The sequence below is a fragment of the Mustela lutreola genome, chromosome 10 (genome assembly GCF_030435805.1).
Source record: "Mustela lutreola isolate mMusLut2 chromosome 10, mMusLut2.pri, whole genome shotgun sequence".
Taxonomy (NCBI): Eukaryota; Metazoa; Chordata; class Mammalia; order Carnivora; family Mustelidae; genus Mustela; species Mustela lutreola.
In genome coordinates this window covers 25,196,290-25,218,634 of record NC_081299.1, presented here as the reverse complement: position 1 = coordinate 25,218,634, position 22,345 = coordinate 25,196,290, and the positions used below count along the sequence as shown (strand labels likewise).

Sequence of the window (22,345 nt, the reverse complement as noted above, 5' to 3'; positions counted from 1 at the left end):
CAGGCCACCAAACCCCCTCCACCACAGCTTCCTGGCTTATAAAACAGAGATAATAATAGGCAATTCACAGGCTTCATTCCAGAGTAGTTGACATAATTTGCATAAGCCAGTGGGGGGCCATGTAATTATCACCATTTTCCCAATAACCTTTTTATTGTTATTTATCAATAACCAATAACCTTTTACAGTCCCAAAGGGCAAACATTAAAACAATAGATGCAGATTTCCATTTTGGCCAGTTAAGTCATCCCAAAGTTTATCCTTTCTCCCATAACCAACCCCTGAGCCTCCACCCACCCTGACTGAGACACACATACAGACCTACACATTCCCCCACGTTCAGTGTCTGTCTGGCCACCAGCAGCTCTTTCCTTCTCCAGGAAAACATCTTCAGCTAAGTAGGTCTGGGGGAAAATTTTCTTGAATGGGATTATCCGGGACCACAGATGCACACACTCCTTAAACTCTTGCCTCATTGATCTCATTACATAAACTCATTCTTTAACTTATTATTCCAATTACTGTGTGTTCATGACACCTCACAACATTTTCATTATTACATTTGTCTTCTGTTTCATGTGTTATTAATAATGCACAGCAATTATAATCACCTCTAATTACCACCAGCCCTGCAACAGAGCCTCGGGCTGGAGATTTCATGGGAATGCCCACCCTGGGGATGCTCCCAGTTGCTACAGGCACTGTGGGTGTAAATTGGATGACTTAGCCCATACAGTGTTACCAGGAAACATTCTTGGCTGCGAAGGAGATGAACAGCCCTGGGCTCTAATTCATGGTGTGATGGGTTGACACAGCCCTTGACCTTAGGGGCCCCTGGACTCCATGCGGAAGAGACAGCCCTGCTCCAAGGGTCCTGGTCTGCAGCAGGAGACATGGCCCTGTCCTTGGGAGTCCCGGTATGATAGAGAAGAGTGAACCCTCTGCCTCCAGAGCCCCAGACTGATGGATAAGGCACAGTCCCTTTCCTTAATGAGACCTCTTCTGATGAGGATGACAGAAGTCACAGATGTCTCAGTCAGTGGCAGGACTTTCCTGTGCATATGACTGTTTGTTTCTCCGGAACATTTATTTGTTTCCACTGATGCCTGTGTTTAGCTTTTCAGTGCATCTGCCCACCTCCCCTGTTACTTTGGAAACTCTCCCAGAAGCAAGTGTCATGTCCCTCTACCTTCCTGTACCTTCCCTGGTGCCTGAGGCAAAGGTCCTGTCAGGGAGTCCGGCCCTGGTGATAGGCCAAGGACTGGCCCCATCTGAAGCTATCAGCTCTGTGTCTCTCCTCATCAAGGTGTTGGGCTGTGGGGGAGAGGAGACGAGCATGTTGGGGCAGCAGGAGCCCCAGAGCTATCGTGCAGGAAGCCAAGGCCAGGGAAGGTGTCCAATAACATGCCAAAGCCCATGTTTACGGGAAGCCAAATTTAAGAACTAGGCAGAGGGCAAGAGGCATCAGGACTAGTGAGGATGCTGTGAACGCACTTCCTAAGAAGCTTCTCGGGCTTTCTGCCTGCCCCAGAACACAGGCACTTAGGGCTCTGAATCAGGTAAGCCGAGTAGTTTCACCTGGGATTAATGGGGAAAAAGAGGAGGAATCACACTTATTGGGAGCCTACTGTATGCTAACCAGTCCCCACATGCTCACTTGTTTAATCATAAAATCTCATGCATTTATTCTCTGTAGTCTTACACAGATGCTATTAATGCCCAGATGAGGAGATGAAGAGACTGAGGTTCAGAGTGTTGATATAACTCAGCTGTCTGTCTCCAAAGTCCATCTTATCCCACTGCTCCCCATGCCTCTCCCTAGTTGGAGGGATTGCTGAGTAGCAATAGTGTGTGACTCCAGAAATAACGGAAAACTGCTTCAGGGTGCTGCCCACGTGACAAGACTGAGTAATACAGGGGCACAGTCCTCAGCACCCACTCCCCAAATCCCCACCCTCATCTCCAGGCCCCCAGAAAATGTCCGCATGGTGCCTGTCCACAGCTATCACTTTAGTCTTATGCCCCAGCTCACCACATTCATTATGTGCATTTGGACACTTTGCAGACAGTCTCTAACACAAATGATCAGTCCCCTCTAGGAAAATATCATGGGTGGCTTAAACACCAGATACCTCTTATGTTTCTAGAGCCCAAGCAGCCTAAGATCAAAGTACCAGCAGATTCTGTGTCTAGTTGAGTTCCTCTTCCAGCCTGCAGATAGCAGCTGTCCTTACAAGGCAGAGAGAGGGCTCTGGTCATTTCCTCAGCTTATGTGGTCACTAACCCCAATCACCTGTGAAGGGCCCACCTCGGGATACCATCGCACTGAAGATTAGGGCTTCAGTGTATGGATTTGGCCTGAGGCCACAAACATTCAGTGCATGGGAATGGCTTATATAAACTCCTAGGAAAGTGAAGCTGTCCTGAATTGGCCAGAGCTCAGGGAGTAGGGCCCACTGAAAAAGTAAGGACTTGTGGGACACGGACACTGTCTTCAGAGGTCTAAGAACAGCCTTGGAGACAAGAGGACACACACATAGGTGTAACCAAGACCACAAGAGGCTCAGCTCTGAATGTCCCTGTGTCACAATCTCCATCTATATTGCCTTGGCCTAGCATATATCAGACTTAGGACAATTAGGGTTAACTGTATAGCCCATTGGTTGACCTCAGGGACAACCTTCTACCAATGACTGCGCCCAGAATAGGGACACCAAGGGATGGTTTCAAGAAAGCAGACTTGCTACCATCAACCTCAGAGATTCAAGATGTGCTCCCAATTCCCCATATGTCCAGACAAGTAATGTGCCTGCCATCTGGACTTGTATTTTCATCCTTCTGGAACCTAATTATTTTTAGGACTGTACATCTTCTGAGGTCTGTGTCCTCCATATTCATTCATTCACTCATTTCACAAATATTTATTTTACAGACAATCTGGGCTAAGCCTTGGAAGTTTAGATTCATTAAGCATGACCCTAGTCCTCAAGTAACTTACATTTCGAGTGGGGGCTTTAGGCAAGTAACAAGCAGCCAGGGTGCAATACAACAGATGCTCTGATCCAGGGAAGTGTGAGGAGGGAGGACTTTACAACTATTAAAGACCCTAGAGAGACAGCTGAGGGGCTCTGCAACCATGCCCTGCCACTGAGCTCCCTCCCCTTTCACCTTCTCATGCCCGCCCCGCCCAGGCACTGAATGGAGGCAGAGAGACAGAACTAGGACCCAGCCCCAAAGGATCAACAGGAAGAAACAGAAATGTTTACAAATGGGGAAATAAAATGTGATGACAGCTATAAACAAAAGTACGGGAACAATGGGGAAAGAAGGACTAATTCTGGAGGAGGAGAAAAAGATGTTGAGAGGAAGCTATGAATTCATTAGCTATTGAATGAAACAGGGTTTCAGTGGGTCTATGCTAAAACTTTCTCCAAAGCTTCAGTGGCCTTAAAGTCCAGGACCAGGAGGGTTGAATTCTCAGCCCCCTCCTCTTGGTAAATGGAGAGACTTGATCTGAACTTCTAAGTACCAGATTCTTGACTTTTAAAACAGGGATGATGGGACGCCTGGGTGGCTCAGTTGGTTAAGCAGCTACCTTCGGCTCAGGTCATGATCCCAGCGTCCTGGGATCGAGTCCCACATCGGGCTCCTTGCTCCGCAGGGAGCCTGCTTCTCCCTCTGCCTCTGCCTTCCACTCTGTCTGCCTGTGCTCGCTTTCACTCTCTCTCTCTCTGACAAATAAATAAATAAAATCTTTAAAAAAAAAAAAAAAAAAAAACACAGTAAGTCTAAAAAAAAAAAAAAATAAAAAAAAAATAAAACAGGGATGATAATTATGCCTACCTTATGGGATTGGTCCTTGTGACTAATACTGAAGTTTGGAAGATGCTAGCAATAATTATTCAACATTGACCCCTTCTGAGTTTCTAAGCCTCTGATACTGAAAGGATTCATCTCTCCTCACTTGACCACCCCCAACTGCCACTGACATCCTCCTCAGTCATTGTGTTGCTATGATACTAGATGAACAGGTATGGAGAAGGTCTGCCTCATGCCACTAAGAAAGTAAAGGATGCCTGGTGGGTTCATTTCTATTCCTGCAGAAGAGAGACAGACCCATAGAACAAGAGAGATAAAGAAACAGGGCAAAACTACAGGTGGGCAGATATGTTAAAAAAAAAAAAAAAAAAAAAAAACTTTGATAAGCAGTCCTCCAGACAGGCAGGCAAATGGACAGATAACCAGGCATTTGGGCAGGCAGAAAGGCAAACAATGTGTCATCCTTGTAAGGTCCTCCAGCACTGTGAGTTCTTTTCTGGATTTAGCTGATGGGGGTTAATTGGTGATTATTGTGATTCTCTTTGCAGCTGAGTGTGGGAACTCAGTCACGGGCACTCAGGGCACATTGCTGTCCCCCAACTTTCCTGTGAACTACAATAACAACCACGAATGCATCTACTCCATCCAGACCCAGCCGGGAAAGGGCATTCAGCTTAAAGCCAGGACATTCGAACTGTCAGAAGGAGATGTCCTCAAGGTAAAACCAATAGATCTCATAGGAGATGTAAGTGGCAGTAGGCAGCAGTGTGCTGAGCACCTCCTCATTTACTTCTGTGGGATTGGCCCACACTTTCATCTTCCCTTCTGAGTTCCAGGATATTGTCCTCATTCATCTGGAAGAAAGTGGGAACTCAAAGGAGAAAGGTCTGTGAGAGTCTAAGAATGTGGCTTTCGAGTTTGCTTCGGAGCTGACTGTTCTCAAATACATATATGGTAGAGAACAGGCTGACTGCATGATAAATAATCATAAATTCAGCTTGAGGGGCCAGTGGGTCAGGTTTTTCATCATGAACTCTGACCATCAAGCTGGACAGTGAAGAGCTCATAGAATATGCATGTGCATTTGTGTAGATACTTGCTTATGGAAATCCTTTTATGTGTACATCTCTGCATGTATGTGAATCTGAGTCTACGTACTAGCTTGGTTTGAGGGACCTGTGTGTGTGCATACGTGTCTCACTGTATCTTATGTGTGTGTGCACCTGAGGACATTTTTGAGTATATGTTTTGGAAGACTAGTAATTCATTGTGCCATGGTGACAGCCCATGTGTGGCAGCAGGGTTAAAGAAAGTGGATTCAAGCTACATGTCAGACAAAGAGGTGTCGGGACTTGATTATAGAAAAGGGATTGTTACAACACTGAGCACACATAATGATTTGCATGTCCTTGTATGTATGTGATCCGTGTGTATCTCCAGTCATATATGATGTGTGAGTATGCGTGTAATCAAAGAGTAGACTCTGGAGAGTTTCTCTAAGAGCTGCCTTATTGAAATGGATTATAAGGAAAATCTCACAGAGTGTGTCCATTTTCATCCTATGCCAAGAAACTTTTTCCAAAGCCTTTTTCAGCTTATCCTAATACAGTTTTATTGCCTGCAGCCCAAGAAGTCTTGACATTAAAACAATGAGAGGTCACTACTCTGAAGAACCCGAAGAGAAAGCATTAAATAATCCCATCCCTTAGGATTCTCTCTAGATATGATGAGTGAACTGTGCTTTTTATGCAAAGATGCTATTCTTGACTCACTCTCTGGAGCATGTGTTCAATGAAGAATGTGTGTGTGTGTGTGTGTGTGTGTGTGTGTGTGTGTGTGTGTATGCACACGCGCGTGCATGCATGTGTGTAAGCGTTTGGAAAGTGTTTCTCACTTTTACCTAATTATCCTTGGCCCATGAGATGATTGGTTGGGACCAGATACACCTGACATAGAAGAGAATATGCTAAGTGGTCAAGCGGGGTTTGGGCCCAATTTTTGGCTTCTTAAGCTCTACTTTGCAACCTCTTAGCTCCCCAGACAGAAAAGCAGTGCATCTCCTTTTAAGTGAACAATAGACAAGATTTTATAATTTCCAAGGGCTGTGTCTTCAGGCAGCCCCCAGACCTCGCCTCTCTCCATCCATGAGTTCATCGTCCACACTAGAGCCTCAGAGGGTATAGTCGGTCCCAGCAAGGCCAGAGTGACTTCCTCTCTCCGGGGCTGCAGATGGAGTTGATGAAATGCAGAGTCCTTCTTGCATGAAGGCTGTTGTCAGGCCTACAGAGAAAGGATTTTTGGAGACATCTAAGTTCCAGGTTTTGAAGGGAGTACATAGCCACAGTTCTATGTGTCTGGCCTGATGAGACCAGGGGGCTCCTTGGCTGCCAGAGGTCACATGGAGTAATGGCTGGTGCCTGAGCCTCTTCCCCACGGTGGCCTAGATTCAGAGACACAGCTAACACGCAGTTAACAGGTGAGAACACACAACTGCCCCATCCAGGTGAGCAGGGGTTAGGGATTAGGTGAGCAGCTTAACAGACAGAAGCGAGACTTTCTGAGGCATTTGGGGTAAGAAGGGAGAGACTTAGGCGGTAAAACCCAGGTCAGAGATCAGGGAGGACTTGTTTAGGAGGCAGGACCCCAGGTAGTCCTGCAGGGTTGTGGAGAGAGGGGGATGTATGCCTGTGTTTTAGGGGGATGTTCCAGACTTTCCTGCCAAGCTTCCCCTACCCCCCACCTTCCTAATAGTGGGTTCTGCCTTCTTGTTGAAGAATGCCCTCTTCCTCCTGTGGCCAGGCCTCTGGTGTATCCTCCTCAGAAGGCTGTATCTCTGACCTGGCTGAAAGACCACTTGTAGGACCCCAGGACCCCTAGAACTTCTATAGAACAAGGCCTGGGAAAGGGAGGGCAAAGCACCCAGGGAGATGAGATTGTTTCCTAGAACCCCTTCCTCTTCTAAGTCTTCTCCTCAGGGTGGAGAACCTGGAACATGAACAGGTACAGAACTATTTCAGAATGAAGACACACCCACAGTTATGGTTTTCCAAATAGGATTCAGAATGGCCCTATAGCCACATCAGCGGCCATGGCACTGCTGGACCAGCGTGTCACTCTAGTCTACCTTGACAGGAATGTGTGCAAGAGCTACCCAGAGCGGTAGTCAGGTCCCAGAATATCTCGCCCTTGCCCAACTGGAACTCACCCAAAGCACTGGTGGATTCCTAATCCTGAGGACTTTCTTGTCTCTCCAGAGAAACCCCAATGCACACCTGAGCTCCTAACCAAGGAGGACCTGTCACCTCCTCCACACCTTATTTATTGCCTAGGATGTAATATTCCATGTATCTGACCAGTTCTCCACACTGTCTGTGTAGTCTTGTTCTTCTGACCCACAAGATAACTCTGCTCACATTTGTGACCCCTGATCTGTTTCTTACCTTTAATAAGTGAAAATTCTTTAAATCATACCCCTACTCTACTTCAGCTTCTCTCCCAGAACTGATTGCTTTTATTTTGGCTCCTACCAAAATTTTGACCTGTCATCAGCAAGACAGGAAGGGCCTTTAAATTACAATAGAATGGAAAGACGACTTCCAGCTCAAGATGGCAAATGAAGCATATGGCTACATGTATAATGGCATCCTCTGCGGGGCCCCGCCGGAATGTTTAAAAGGACAGAAGAACAGAGGATTGTGGCTCAGCACTGAAAATTAGGCAAGGGTACCATTCACGTATCACTTAAAGGAATTTTTACCAAATAAAATATCAAAAGAGTCCTAATCAAACTTTTTATTCACGTAAGCGAAGTGATATCCTGACTGTGGATGGAGTGCCAGAAACCAGAGGGAAAAACGCATCTCCAGCCACCTAGCTCAGAGCAGCAGCAGAGCCCGGAGCCGAGGACAGGCCATGGCACTGTTGGCAGGGACCAGACGTCCACACCATTGGCTCCTCTGCAAGAGTACTAAGTCTGAGAGACCACACAGAGCCACCATTCCCTCTTGGTGGAACATTCTGGGTTTCATGTGGCTTTTGTTGGCAAGCCAGATGAAGTAGGGCAACATCTTGGTTGGTGCCTAACAAGAGTGGTCAGGTGCATTAGAAAAGAGGTACACACACACACACACACACACACACACACTTCAGCACCAGGAACAGGGAAACCTCTTGCCTTTTCTCACGAAATCCCTCTGCTTCCCTCCAGAGACCACTGGGCATTTCCATTACCTTCTTTTATGCTCCCTCTGCAGTGGTGTGCTAACAAGAAAATTAACTGAAAGTGTGTAAATATTCCATAGATCAGAATAAGGGAACCTGTCTGAAGAGTGAGAGCTAATTGCCCCTCTGTAAGCGATGAAGAAAAAAGACTTTAAAAGCAGCTCCTACTTTGTATTCTTTTTTTTTTTTTAATTTTTTTATTTTTTATAAACATATATTTTTATCCCCAGGGGTACTTTGTATTCTTAACAGGATTTGGGAGAATCTTAAATATAACACAAAAATAGGCATTAATGAAAATAGAGCGATCCAAGATGAGGAAGGATTAAATAAAGATGAGAAACATGATCACCCAATTAAAAAATGGGATGGAGGCAATGAACGAAAGAGGGTAAAGCACAGAAAAATGAAATCAGTTTATTATGAGATGACTTTGAGAACTTCTCTCACACCTCATAAGGAAATTAAAATGAGGATTCTTCTATGTTAATAAAATGTACAATCAATCCACAAACTTTATGTGCCAAATAACATAGCATGAATAGATTAAATAAAAACTGCTAGAAATATAAAAAAATTTTTTTAATAAAGTTGCAGTCATGGTGGAAGTTTTCAATATACCTCTGTTAGTCTCTGATGCATCACCTAGGTTAAAAATAAATAAGGACTTGGGTAGCATGAATTATATAACAATAAATCTGAAGGAAGTAGGAGAAAGAGGTTTTTTTAAAGGTAAAGTCAAAAATGACTGAAAAAAAATACAACCAAAGAACAATAGCTACTGTTAATAAAACCAACTGGTTCCTTGAAAAAATAGATAAAAAATACAAACCTTGCAGGACTGATCAAGGAATAAAGAAGCCACCAACATATAATTTTAGAAATGGAAAAAGGAACATAGTTAAAGATGATCTCAAGATTGTGAAACAATCAGAAAATACTTAGGAACAACTGTAAGCTAAGATATCTAAATGCTTAGGTAAAATGGACATTTTGACAGATTAAGAAGTACTAACATCAAGAAAAGATAAAAATGTGAATAAACCAATAGTTAACTTAAAAATTTTGACTTCTCCCCCATATCCTGTCTCAAGGACCCAGACATAGACTATTTTACAGGTAAACTAAAAAAAAAAAAAAAATTCAAGGAATAATTAATACTGTGACGATTAAACTGGCTCAGAAAAGAGAAAAATTGACATCTATCTCCTCAATCGTTTTATTTAAATGAAGCAAGTAGAAATATTGATAGTGGACTGAATAAGAGACATAGAAGAACAAACTATCAGATCAGTCATATATGATCATAGATCTAAGCACCTTACATACAGTGTCATATTGAATCTAGCTGTGTATGAAAGCAAAAATGACCGAGCAGAACTGATTCTAGGTATGTGAGGACGTGTCAATCTTAGAAAAGCTCACAGTGTTACAATAGTAGGCAAACCCTATGAAACACATTCCTGTAGGTCAAAGCTGGTCACATATTGGCAACTTCATGTGATTTAACCTAATATCCTATAAACATTAGAAGTCAAAAATACATCATCCTCCCAGTACACCCCGAAAAATCACATGATGAAATTCAGTACTCATTCATGATTTTAAGATATCTCAAAACTATGAAGAGAACTGTATTAAACTTATTTTTTTAAAAAAGTTCCTACCAACACCTATAACAAACATTATTCTAATGATAGAACTTCCTAAGGATTTCCAGTAAAGTCAGGAGCAAGACCAGAGTTGTGCTATCTCCAGGAGTATTTAACATTGTGCTGCAAATCCAAGCCATCACAATAAGATCAGAGAAAGAACAAAGAAACTATAAAAATTAGAGAGGAATATATAAAATTGTCTTTATTTAGAATATATAGAATAATTGACAGATTAACTATCAGAACCAATAAGACAATTCAGCAAAGTGGCTGATGTGTCTGCAGCCAACTAAAATATACTCAGGGGGAAAAAAAGATCTCATTCATAATAGAAGAGAAACCTATAAAACACCTAGGAATAAGTCTTAAAAACATGCATAATCTTTACTGAGAAAAGTATGAAGGACTTGAAACTGAAATGCAGGAAGGTTTCAGATTCATGGATAAACAAATGATATGAACAAGAAATTCACATAAGAGGAAAGTAGAAGTATGGATAAACACATGAAAAGATGCTTAAGCTCAGTGATAATCAAAGACATACAGGTTAAAACAAGATACCATTTCACAGCCATCAAATTGGGAAAAATTAAGATGTCTGAAAATACCAAGTGTTGGCAAAGATACAAAGCAATGAAAGCTGTCATACAGTGTCAGTGAGAGATTAAATTTATATTACTCTTGGAGAGCAATCTGGCAATATCTAACAAAGCTAAGGATGGATCTTCCCAGCAACCAGCTTCTCCATTCCAGGCATATGCCCTGAAGTAACTCAAGCATGTGTACAAGCAGACATGTGTCCATGGGAATGTTGCTTGTTTGTAACTGTGTGGACAAAGCTGTCCCTGTAGTGTAGTTACTTTGAAGCCAGCCATCTTGCTGAACTGTCATATCAGATGTAATGGTCATGTGCATCAAAATATCAAACTGTACACCTTAATTATATACAATTTTTATTTGTCAATTATACTGCAATGAAGATGAAGAAAATAAAAACATCTACTAGAGAAAGAAAAAAAGGAAGAAGTTTAGTTGTTAACGTATGTGTATGGATTCTCTTGGATTTCTCAGAAACCAGACCATCCCCAGTATATAATGAAGAATTGGACCATCAAAGCATTCTTATAGACAAGCAATATTCTGTTAGAAAATAAATGTAGACAAAGGCCCATCTGGACCATCAAAGTATTCTTATAGACAAGCTGTATTCTGTTAAAGTAAATACAGAGAAAGGCTCAATTCCAACTGCAAAAATATAAATAAAAAATACCCAAAAATAAATAGAGAATTTTACCAAGAGACTTGCAAAACAACTTGATTAAATGGAGCCAGATGATATTATGTGAGTTAGAAGATTCAGTATCATGTAGATGGACTTTTTCTCTTACTAACTCATACCTATGATGTTAATCAGTCAGAATTATACAAGTTATTTGGGGGGTTTTTTTGGAAGGGGGGAGCAAGAGGTGTATGTGTGTGTGTGTGTGTGTGTGTGTGTGTTTAAGAAAGTTCATCTTGAGTTTGTCTAGAAAAATAAACAAGGGGGAATAAAATTTTTTAAGTTAAAAGATGGACAAATGAAAGAGGACTTGCCCTACTAAATATTTAAGTATATTATAAAGCCATAATAACTTAAATGATATGGATCATACACAGGAAAAGACAAATAGGTACCAAATAGAAATAGAATAGACTAGAAAGTTGACAGACAAAACCAAATGTATAACTGTATATGTGATAAAAGTCAATTTAATATTGGCAGTGGATGGAATGTTTATAGGGTTTGGTTAAATGGCTAGTCAACCAAGGAGAAAAAAGTAGGCTTGTATCTCCTATCATGCCTAAATAAACTCCAGGTGGACTTAAAGACAAAAGTACTCTAGAAGAAAACGTTGGCTTATTTAATTATCATACTTTTATTGAATGTCCCTTATCTGCCTGGGCACACATTCTGGACAATGATGTGTGAATAAGTACAGTGTGGGTTGGTTTAATTTTATGATGGAAATTCCTGCAGTTATTTAAATGCCGTTGGGGAAAATATTTAATGCTTCAAAAAATATGCACATTATATTAAGTGAAAGAGCAGGTCATCATATAGTATCTATAGTTGGATCTTGTTTTTATATAAAAAAATAAATAAATAAATAAATATAAGGAAAAATATGCATAGAACAAAGCCTGGAAAGATAGTCACCAAAATGTTGTGAGTGCTGAAAGTTGTTTTTTTGTTTTGTTTCATTTTTAATTTTTTTTGTTTAAAATTTAATTTTATGTTTTCAATGTTCCAAGATTCATTGTTTATGCAAAATGTGCAGTGCTCCATGCAGTACGTGCCCTCCTTAATACCCACCACCAGGCTCACCCATGCCCCTTCCCCTTCCCTCTAAAACCCTCAGTTTGTTTCTCAGAGTCCACAGTCTCATGCTTCCTCTCCCCTTCCAATTTACCCCAATTCACTTTTCATTTCCCTCTCCTAATGTCTTCCATGTTATTCCTTACTCTCCATGCTATGAAAGTTGTTTTTATCTTCTATGTGTTCTTCTGTTTTATAAGTTTTCCGCAATGAATATTTTATCATAATGACACATTATGAACATTTTTGTCCTTAATGAGTTAGAATGAATAATGCTTGGAAATTAAGGAAATAATCCTGTTCCCATTATACTTTTATTAATTAACAACACTCTCTTAACATCATCATATATCCAATGAATGTTCAAGTTTCCAATTATCTCATAAATGTCCTAATATTTTTTTAAATTTACACTTTATTTGAATCAGGATCCAAATAAGACCCATGCATTGCATTGGTTGTCTCATATGGTTTTTAATCTATAGATTTTTGCCTCTATCTTTTTTTTTCCTCCATCCCTTGTAATTTATTTGTTGAGGAAGTCAGGTAACTTGCCCAGTGGAATTTTTCATATTCTGGGTTTTGCCGAACATAGTCCCAGAGTATCATTTCATAGATCCCTCCATCTTCTGTAGTTCCTATAAGTTAAAATTGGATCCAGTGACTCGATACAATTCAGGATTGATTTTTTTTTCTTTTTCTTTTTTTTTTTTTAGCATAATGACTCCATAAATAGTGGTGTACATGATATATGGTTGATTCTCTTCTGTTTTTCCTATTGTGATGTCAGCAAGTGTTGATAACTAATGACTTGATCAATTAATTCCAGTATGTGTTCATGGGTACAAATATTTTTTTAAAGGTGAATAAATTCATTGTAGTCACATACAGCAGGGCAGATTAGCTAAAGTCATTTTCAAATTGACATTTATAGATAAAGATATTATATTTAGAAAAAACTTTAAAACGTTTTTTAATTTTATTTTTTTTCAGAGTTCTAAAATTCATTGTTTATGCACCATAAATATTTTTATTTAGCAACTTGGATGTCTCAGTGGGCTAAACTCTTTGAGCTGGTGTCATCTCTCTGTCTGTTGGAAGTCCAGAATTCTCTCAAACTCTCAGTGATATTGTACATGGAATCTGGAAACAGACTTGAGGCTCCCAGGGGTCTGAACAAATCTCTATAATATATAGCACTGTTAGCTTGAAGGATGGCTTCTTTTAGAAGGCTTTGCTTCATAAATAGTAGAATGGAAATATTGTTCCAATTTGCTGGCAGCTGGCACCACATCCCGAGCCATGCACAAATATTCATCACCCACCCATAGATCCCATCTTTGATATTTACCAGAGCACTAGGGGGGTCCTTCACTCAATCACAACTTCTGTTGTTATTTGTACAATTATCTGGAAAGGAGCAGCAACCTCAGAACCTGGGGAGCCAGTTCATTATTCTGATGACTGTTGTCTTTGCTAGTGCTCAGAAGTTCAGGGGACAGATGGGTGTCGGGGAAGCCAGATGCCTGCACAATTCCACCCCTGGCAAGCCCAGCAGGCCCTTGCTGGAGCCCTCATTTTAGGAGGGCAGGGACAGAGGCTGAGCTTGGGGAGAGGAAAGACATGATAACACACTGGTCATTTTTACTCTGTGCTGCTGGATCATGATGGCCCATGTCTAGATAGGTCATCAAGATAGGCCACTGCCCCAGTGGGGTAGGGTTAGGCAGAAGGACAGTTGTCTCATCTGGAAGGACAGAACTGTTTAGCAATGCAGAGCTGTCGAATGCTTTCAGTGTGCCTGTCTGCAGAAACAGATGGCTTGGGCCTTCAGGCGGCCCCATCCTGGCCTGCCCAGGCTGCTGAAGAGTAAGCTGGTGCCATCTGGGGGTTGGGAGACAGAGCAGAGCTCCACTGGAAAGGTTAGAACAACAAGGAGTTCCTAGAGACTGGATTCACACTGAGACGGGCTGGGCACAGAAGGGCACGGAGTAGAGACATGAGGGGCAGATCACTTGCTCCATTGCTAGCTCTCTGTGCCATCTTCCCTGCATCTGAGGCTCATGGCCCCTCCAACGGTCAGCACTGGTGCTAAACTCTGGAAATATAGGCTATGAGATGAGAAACTGTTGTTCAAAATAAGGCCATACTGACATTGGGTCGGGGGTCTCTCGTACATCCAGGTCTATGACGGCAACAACAACTCCGCCCGTTTGCTGGGGGTGTTCAGCCGTTCGGAGATGATGGGGGTGACTCTGAACAGCACATCTAGCAGTCTGTGGCTTGATTTCATCACTGACACCGAGAACACCAGCAAGGGCTTTGAGCTGCAGTTTTCCAGTAAGTCTCTCTTGCATTGGAGTGGACAATGAATTCAGTCCTTCCCTGGTCCCCCAAACAGGGAGGTCAGGCTCCGGGACGTCACCCCTCATTTAGAAGGTTTGGTTTTCTTGGACTGGCGTATGCTGAGTGGACTGTTTCCTCTGAAACCTTGTGCCTGTGCTCTGGGTAAGCAGCCACTTAGCATCTGCTCTAAGGTTTGCATCTATGGTTAACTGAGAGTCACGGCATACCTGTTACTAATACTTCCAAAATACAAACATCGAGACTTTTATTTAAGGCAACCAAACAAAGCCTTTCCTAATCACAGCATTTATAATATAAGGTTCAGCTACAGCCAGATGTAAAACATGCATATAAAACATGCAAACACTGATGTGTGATTATGTTCTTTTGCACTACTCCCTAAAGACTTCAGTCTTGATTCTTCCCCTCTTTCGTGCTCTTAGCTTTGACTTTTATTTCCGCGATTTCAAAAACAGAAAGCACCAGGTTTGTACATGGCCCCGGGGTATTTGGGATTACATCTCCACACTGCGGCTTGGAGGCCCTGTGTTCATTGGTTTAAGCTCCTGTACTCGCCCAGGAGATGCCAAAAAAATTTGCTTTTCTAGGTTATTTTAAAATCCAGTGAGTATCCATCAGCTGATAAATGAATAAACAAAGCATGATGTACCCATCCATACAATGGAATGTTATTCAGCTGTCAAAAAGAAAGTAAGCACTAATCCACACTACACCATGGATGGACCTTGAAAACACTGCTAAGTGAAGGGTGCCAGTCACAAAGGCCACACTTTCTATGATTTATTTATATGAACTGTCCGAAGTAGTCAAATTCATAGAGAAAGAGAGGAAATCGGTGGTTGCCAAGGGCAGGGTGGGTAATGTATATAGGGTTTTTCTAGAAGTGATGAAAAGGCCCTGAGGTTGATTGTGATGATAGTTGCACACCTTTACAAATATACTAAAAGACACTGCATCAAACACTTCAGATGGGTGGGTGTTCACTATGTGAATTATATCTCAATAAAGCTGTTAGAAAACCAGTGAATCCACCCACAATTCCTCTTGCCTGGGCCCCAGGCCATCTGGCCCAGGGGTCCGTGCCTGGGGGAAGAGGATTGAATAAAGTTGCATGCGAATTCCATCTCCATCATCTGGGAATGTGTGACTTGGAAGGATTCACTGAACAAGGCCAGTGTCCTCACTCATTACCCTTCCCGACAAGACCCCTGTGGATAAGGAACATGAAGCGCCATGTAGCAAGGCTCTGTAGACATCCTGCATAAGCCTTCCGCAGCCCTTCTCAATAGACTATTTAAACAGGACGTAATTTGAACTTTGAAACATGCATTTGTAGTGATGTTTCCCTATTACATGATCCCATCAGAATGTCCCAGCGAGCAAAACGAAAAGAGCAGCCCTGCTAACAAAATGCTCTGGGGGTCAAACAAAGGAAATAGAAAACCCAGACCCTATGTCTGGAAACTATTAAAAGCTGCCCTGGGAGAAAGCCATTTCCACGCAGCAGCCAGGAGTGAATCCTGCATGCAGCTCCTTTCCTGAGCACAGCTGTGTGGGCCCCCTGAGCAGTGAGGCTGGCGGAAGCCAGGGGCAGGTGCCTGGTGGCTTCCATGAGGACATGGGCCTCACACTGAGGGAGGAAAGGGCATATAGCTTCTGCCATGGCAGGTCTTGCTTACTCTCTCTCTCTCCTCTCTTCGGTAGGTTTTGAACTCATCAAGTGTGAGGATCCAGGAACCCCCCAGTTTGGCTACAAGGTTCACGATGGAGGCCATTTTGCTGGAAGCTCTGTGTCCTTCAGCTGTGACCCAGGATACAGCCTGCGGGGCAGTGAGGAACTGCTGTGTCTGAGTGGGGAGCGCAGGACCTGGGACCGGCCTCTCCCCACCTGTGTCGGTAGGAGGCCTCTTGCTCTTCAAGTGACCACTTGGGCCCCCCCGAGTCCCAGGTTCCCAGCTCTGGTCTTGTGAAGGCTCTCCCATTGGACCCTGCATACCAGTGCCTTGGAGCTGCCTAATTGGACTGAGTGCTGTCACAGGAGCCAACCCTCGCCCTGTCCCCCTTCTCCGTTCCCTCACTTTCATACCTCATTCCCCCCTGTGCAGCAGCACACTCAGGCAGGGAGCTTGCCAGTGTCACACGTTGAGCCAGGTGGGACCACAGCCAAGTCGTGCCCTCAGAACTATAATGCTGGCGACAAAGGAAAGGGAGGAGTGTGAAGTAGGAAGAGGTGGAGCACTGTCCTGGGTTCCAAGGGTTCCTGCAACACCCAGACTCAAGCAAGCCTCCCACTCACTCTGAGCCTCAGTTTCCCCATAGGCAAAATGGGGCTTATGCTCCCTTTTCTGGGGGAAGTCGGATGAAAGAGTAAGATAATGAGCTAGTGTCTATCTCATTCTTGAGAAAGAATGTAATAATGAGTGGCCACCTTCTTAAGCCTGTGCTGCTTCCAGAATGTCAGCAGAGGCTCTCTCTAAGCTTTCTCCATGTGTCATAGGATGAGAGAAGCCTGGTCCAAGGCAGGAGTATGAAGTAGGCAGAACCTGTCATTCTGTTGGTCTCTTCCTCTGTCGCCACCCACCTCACTGCACCTCCCCACCTCACTGTTACCTCCCTGCAGATCAAGGTTCCCATCATACTGCTTTGTCCCGCTTCCCCATCCCTGGACCCCAGGCTGTTCCCTCTGTCCCCTTCCCCTGGTGCTACAACTTCAGCATGTCTATTGTACAGCACTGGCTAATCTTATAAGAACAAAACGTCCACTGGGAAAACATTTAAGTTCCTACCAAGTGCCACAGAATTGATGCAGTTGTATGTTTGGGTATGTACAGAAGCAGAGAAATTTAAAAAAGGAGAATGAAGCATTTTCCCCTGCTTTGGGGGAGCCTATAGCCTAGCAAGGCAAATAGACACATAAACAGATAATTATAATACAAGATAAGCACTATGCAAAGAGTTACGGACAAAGTGTTGGGAAAATACGGGGAAGTTTTGCAGACTTGAAAGGATGGGTAAAAATTCACCAGCAGGAGGTGGATGGGGGCTGGGCTTCTAGCCTGAGCCTGCATGAGGGCTGGAGAGGTGAACCTGCATGGTGAGTGTTGGTAATGGCCAATATTCTTTTCCCTAGACAGCTCCATGTTAACAGGATGCTCAACACTGTTACACAACAGAGGGCCTGAAGGAAAGGATTTTAAGCGTGACAGTGGACAGACTAGCATGCGACCTCTAAGTAGCCTAGAGAGTCTTCCCCTCCCTCTGTGCTTAAGATCGCCCCAGCTAGCAGGCACGCTCCGTCCCTTTCTCCCCGCATCTCTGTTTGTGTCCCCTGCTTTCATTCACGTGCCAGGCCCTATGCTGGGCACAAGGAACCTTGACTAGGGCAGATCCCAGGCCAGCGAGGAGGACATGTGCGTCAGCGGATGACAGCACAATATCACAGGCAAGCCAGAGCAAGTGAAATAGGAAGGAGATGATGCACAGTACAAAACAGTGGCGTGCTTTGCCGGAAGGATGCACTGTAAGGCTCTTTTGAATATCAGCTGTGCCAGCTGGGCTGAACTTAGCAGATCCATTCAAGTGGTGCTAGTAAGGGTACTTATTTTGAACCTCGGAGGTTTCCCCACTGAGACTCCCACAGACCCTACATAGAGGAGGGAAGCTGTGTATCTGGGGTGGCGGGTGTATAGTTTTACATATGTCATGCTGTGGTGGACTCTATCACAGTCGAGCAGAAATGACCACTGTGGCTTTCTTTATTGATGATTAGACCCTTCAGCCCAAAGGAGGCAGCCAAAGCTCTAAGGATGGGAAGAAGGGCAAAGAGCAGAAAGAGGAGAGCCTTCTGGTCTTATCAGTACATCTGCAGCTTGCTGGCCTCTGGACTCCTCCCACCCACGTGCCAGCCTCCAGATGTTGGGACCATGGGGAAAAGAGCAGTAGTGTCTATAAGGAAGAGCCCCCCGCCTCCATGCTGCTGCCTCCAAACACTCACCTTGAGGGGGGAAGGAGGGGCTTCTCCACCTAGAATAGGGAAGGAAGCTCTGGCCCAGGGCATGGATAATGTCCCGCCACCTCTCCACTACCCTCCTCTTTTGTGGGGCCAGACAGACTTCCTTTCCCCAGCTCACAGTCCGTCCTCTTGCCCTCACCAACTCCCCAACATGGCCTACTCAGCCTTGCGTCCTGTAGGCACCTCCTGGCCCAGCAGCACCCTATGGTAACAAGCGCGAGCCAAGGATCCGGTCTCAGGAGCAGGCCTACTGACAGAGTGCCTCCTTCCTAACACTGCCATGGTGCCCCTCTGTGGGGCCATGAGGATCTTGAGACGCTTAAGGAAGATGAAGGCCCATCTTCCACCTGCGACCGTGATCCCATCTTCTTCAGTTTCTTCTAGGATTTTGCTCAATCATCCCGTCTCCTAAAAAACACTGTAGTAAACCTCCTGCTCTTCATTTTCACTCGTGCTTCCTTGACGTAAGTCCTTATAGTAGTTTCCCCAGGAAGTAGTAAGTGCCGCTTGTTCATCTGATCATCCATGTATCCCCCCTTCTGTAAACACTTACTAAGATGTCTGTAACGTGTGATGCACTACAGCAGCATCGGTTGTGCAAATAGGAATAGGACAGGGTCCCCACTGCCAAGGTGTCTGGAGTCTTGAGAAGGAGATAGACATGACTGTAACACGGTACTCGTGTTGTGATTAAAAACTTGCCTGTGTTAAAACGGAGACAAAGGGAGGACACAGGCAACTCCCCCTGGGAGGGGAGGGCCCACAAAATGTCCCCCAAGGAAGATGTTTTCAGGCTGTCAGGCCCTGTGGAGGCATGAAGAGGCCTTGTGTTCCTGCCGATAGCATTCATGAGGCTTGACTGGACCGAAGGGTGTCAGACGGGGACTCAAGAGGGCAAAGGGAACCCCTCAGGAGCTTGGACTTCATTCTGGGAAGGAGGGTTTGAAGCAAGCAATGACTCAGTTTGTATTCTAGAAAGGTCCATCTGGTGGCACCGTTGGGGGGAGAGTGGGCAATTGTGCCACCCCAGAGATGGCCAGGGCCTAGGACAGGGCTCTAGCAGTGGGGCCATAGGGCACTGATGTGACAGACGCCCCAGAGGTTCAGGGGCTGGGTCTCGGAGGCAGATCCGATGTGAGGAGAAAGAAAGCCAGATCACCAGCTTCTGACCTGGGTGACTAGGTGCTCCAGTGGGGAGTGTAGATCTCTGCACTGGTCCCCTGCCTCCAGTTCCACTCCTCATGCCCTTTAGGTTTCTCCCAGAGCGCACTTCCTAGCATGTAAAGTTCACTAGCATGTAAGGTGACCAGTTCTTCCCCAACAGAGTACATAGACACTAGCCTCATGCACTGCTCCCTTGCCTGTCCGTCGCTGGGCCAATATCACAGCCCTGTCTCCCACCCCCATCTCCTCCCCTGGCCCCCATCTGCCACGCTGTTGCCAACCGCCAGGACATCTGCCCTTTCTCCTCTCTCCTGCTGTGCCCCCAACACCACCCCTGCCACCCAGCCAGCGCAATCCACTCCTGTTCCTCCTTCACGACTCCCCCTGCCCCATGCGAGGGGAAGTAGCCACTTCTCTAAGCTGTCATCTACCACCAATGTGCCTCTTTTGGGGCCCACAGTGGCTATCTCCTCTCCTAGAACATTAGCTCTCAGGAGGAAGGATGCCGCGTCTTGCTTGCCTCCATATTCGTGGCACCCTGCCCAAGCCCCGGGGCTGACAGCACAGGTGCACGTGTCTGCACATGGCCAGGGGGGCTTCAAGGAGTTTAGACGCAGAGTAGGCGGTCAGCCCTCTACCCTGGGACCTTTTTAGAAATGGCTTTATTGAGATACAATTCATATCCTTTTAAAGTATACCATTTAGTGCTTTTTAGTCTATTCCCAGTCTATTTGCAACCGTCACCACAATCAGATTTTTGAACATCGCCTCTGTCCAAAAGAAGCCCTGCACCCATTAGCAGTCCCTCCCACCTGCCCACCCCCTCCAGGTCCTGGCACCCTCCACTGTACTTTCTGTCTCTACAGATTATTCTGTTTTGGACATTTTATACACACCAAATCATAGACTATGTGGCCTTTGGAGCCTGGCTTCTTTAACTTAGCATCATGTTTTCAAGTCTATTCCTGTTACAGCAGGTAGCAGTCCTTCATCCTTTATTATGATCAAATACTATTCCATCATACAGATTACAGCCTATTTGTCTATCCGTCCATTGGCTGATGGACATTTGAGTTGTTTCCATCTTTGGGCTGTTATGCATCAGGCTGCTGTGAGCATTTTTGTGTGAACGAATGCTTTCATTCTCCTAGGTCTGTGCCTACTGGTGGAATTGCAGGGTCCTACGGTGACTACATGCCACCATTTAAGGACCTATGAAACAGTTTCCCAAAGCAACTGCCCTGTGTTGCCTTCCTACCAGCAAATGTGTACGGGTTCTTGTTCCCCCATATCCTTACCGACACTTGCCCTTGTCTGGCTTTTTGATCGCAGCCACCCTTGTGGACGTGAGGCACATCTCACTGTGGTTTTCATTTGCATTTCCCTGATGACTAATGATGTTGAGCAGCTTTTCATGTGCTTGCTGACCATTTGCATACCTTCTTTGAAGAAATGTCTGTTCAGATGCTTTGCCCGTTGTTTAATCAGGCTGTTTATCTTTTCATGATTAAGTTGTAGGGGTTCTTTGTAGATTGTGAATACAAGTTGCATCCAGGGGCCTTTCTATGTGCTGTGCTCAGTCACCTGGAGGGAACTTGGGTATACTGACAGGAGGAGACACTGAGTCCCTGCTGGCCATGCAGGCCACCCCATAAAGCTCACTTTTTTGGGATTTCTTTCAGCTGAGTGTGGAGGGACAGTGAAAGGAGAGGTGGCGGGACAGGTGCTGTCACCCGGGTATCCGGCTCCCTACGAACACAATCTCAACTGCATCTGGACCATCGAGGCTGATGCTGGTTGCACCATCGGGTAAGTGTCACGGCTGGCAAAGTCCCCGTTGCTTGCCATTCAGGATAGTCATCACCAGCATCATTGCTGGGCCCCTCACTAGTGGCTGACCTGCCCACCTCTCCTGGAGGCCCTTGTGATCAGCAGTGGTTGCTGTGACCCCAGGCTCAGGTTGGGGCCCATGGAAAACCTGGAGAGGCCAGTCTCGGCCTCACAGGACTGCTGTCCAAGTTCAGACAACTCTCTGGCCTCAATGGCACAGTCACGGCAGAGTAGCTGAGAGCAGAGCTGGAGGTCATATGGACTCCAGCAGGAATCCCAACCCTGCTACCTGCTGTTTGCAGGACTTGGGGCACAGCCCTTATTTGCTATTGTAGTAGCAGCATCTCGGGGGAAAGACTTAAATGGGACAGTTAGTGCAAGGTGCCCAGCATCGTACTGGGAACACAGTAAATATCTAGGAATACTTCTGTGGTAATTTCTCATATAATAGTGTCAGCTCAGAGTGGTGTGATCCCAGATTGTTTCCTCTTCTCAGTCTGAGTTTCCTCATCTGTAAAGTGAGGGCAGAAATGCTAGTGTTTGAGAGTTGCAGAGGGAGTAATTACAAAATCCCAGCAGTGTCTGATATTGCATACATACTCCCTCAAAATATAACTTCCTTCCATACAAGCGTCTGACCGGCAGGAATTATTTACGGGAGTTCCAAAAAGTCAGAGAAGAAAGGAACATCACCATTTTACCCATCCCAGAGCCTGGCATGTCTATCCTCTTATCAGTTCTTTACTAATAGTAAGTCCTAATAAAAAATAGACATTGTTCTCAGTCCCATTTAATAGATGAGAACACTGAGATCCCAAGGGAATGCATAGTGTGTCTCAGTTTGCACAGTGAGTCCCACAGATAAAGCGAGTTTATCTGAATCTTCGTATTATTCACACTGTTGGCAAAGCTGGGCCTGCT

The 22,345-nt window shown here is 44.7% G+C and overlaps 1 protein-coding gene across 1 annotated transcript in view; it reads left to right on the top strand.

The window, feature by feature from the left end:
• Positions 1-22,345, top strand: part of CSMD2 (CUB and Sushi multiple domains 2) — a 616,179-nt gene that overhangs the window by 415,648 nt on the left and 178,186 nt on the right. The window contains exons 22-25 of the mRNA XM_059136925.1: positions 4,368-4,537; positions 14,235-14,391; positions 16,123-16,314; positions 21,277-21,403. Of these exons, the coding sequence (XP_058992908.1) occupies positions 4,368-4,537; positions 14,235-14,391; positions 16,123-16,314; positions 21,277-21,403 (646 nt within the window). The remainder of the gene's footprint in view (positions 1-4,367; positions 4,538-14,234; positions 14,392-16,122; positions 16,315-21,276; positions 21,404-22,345) is intronic.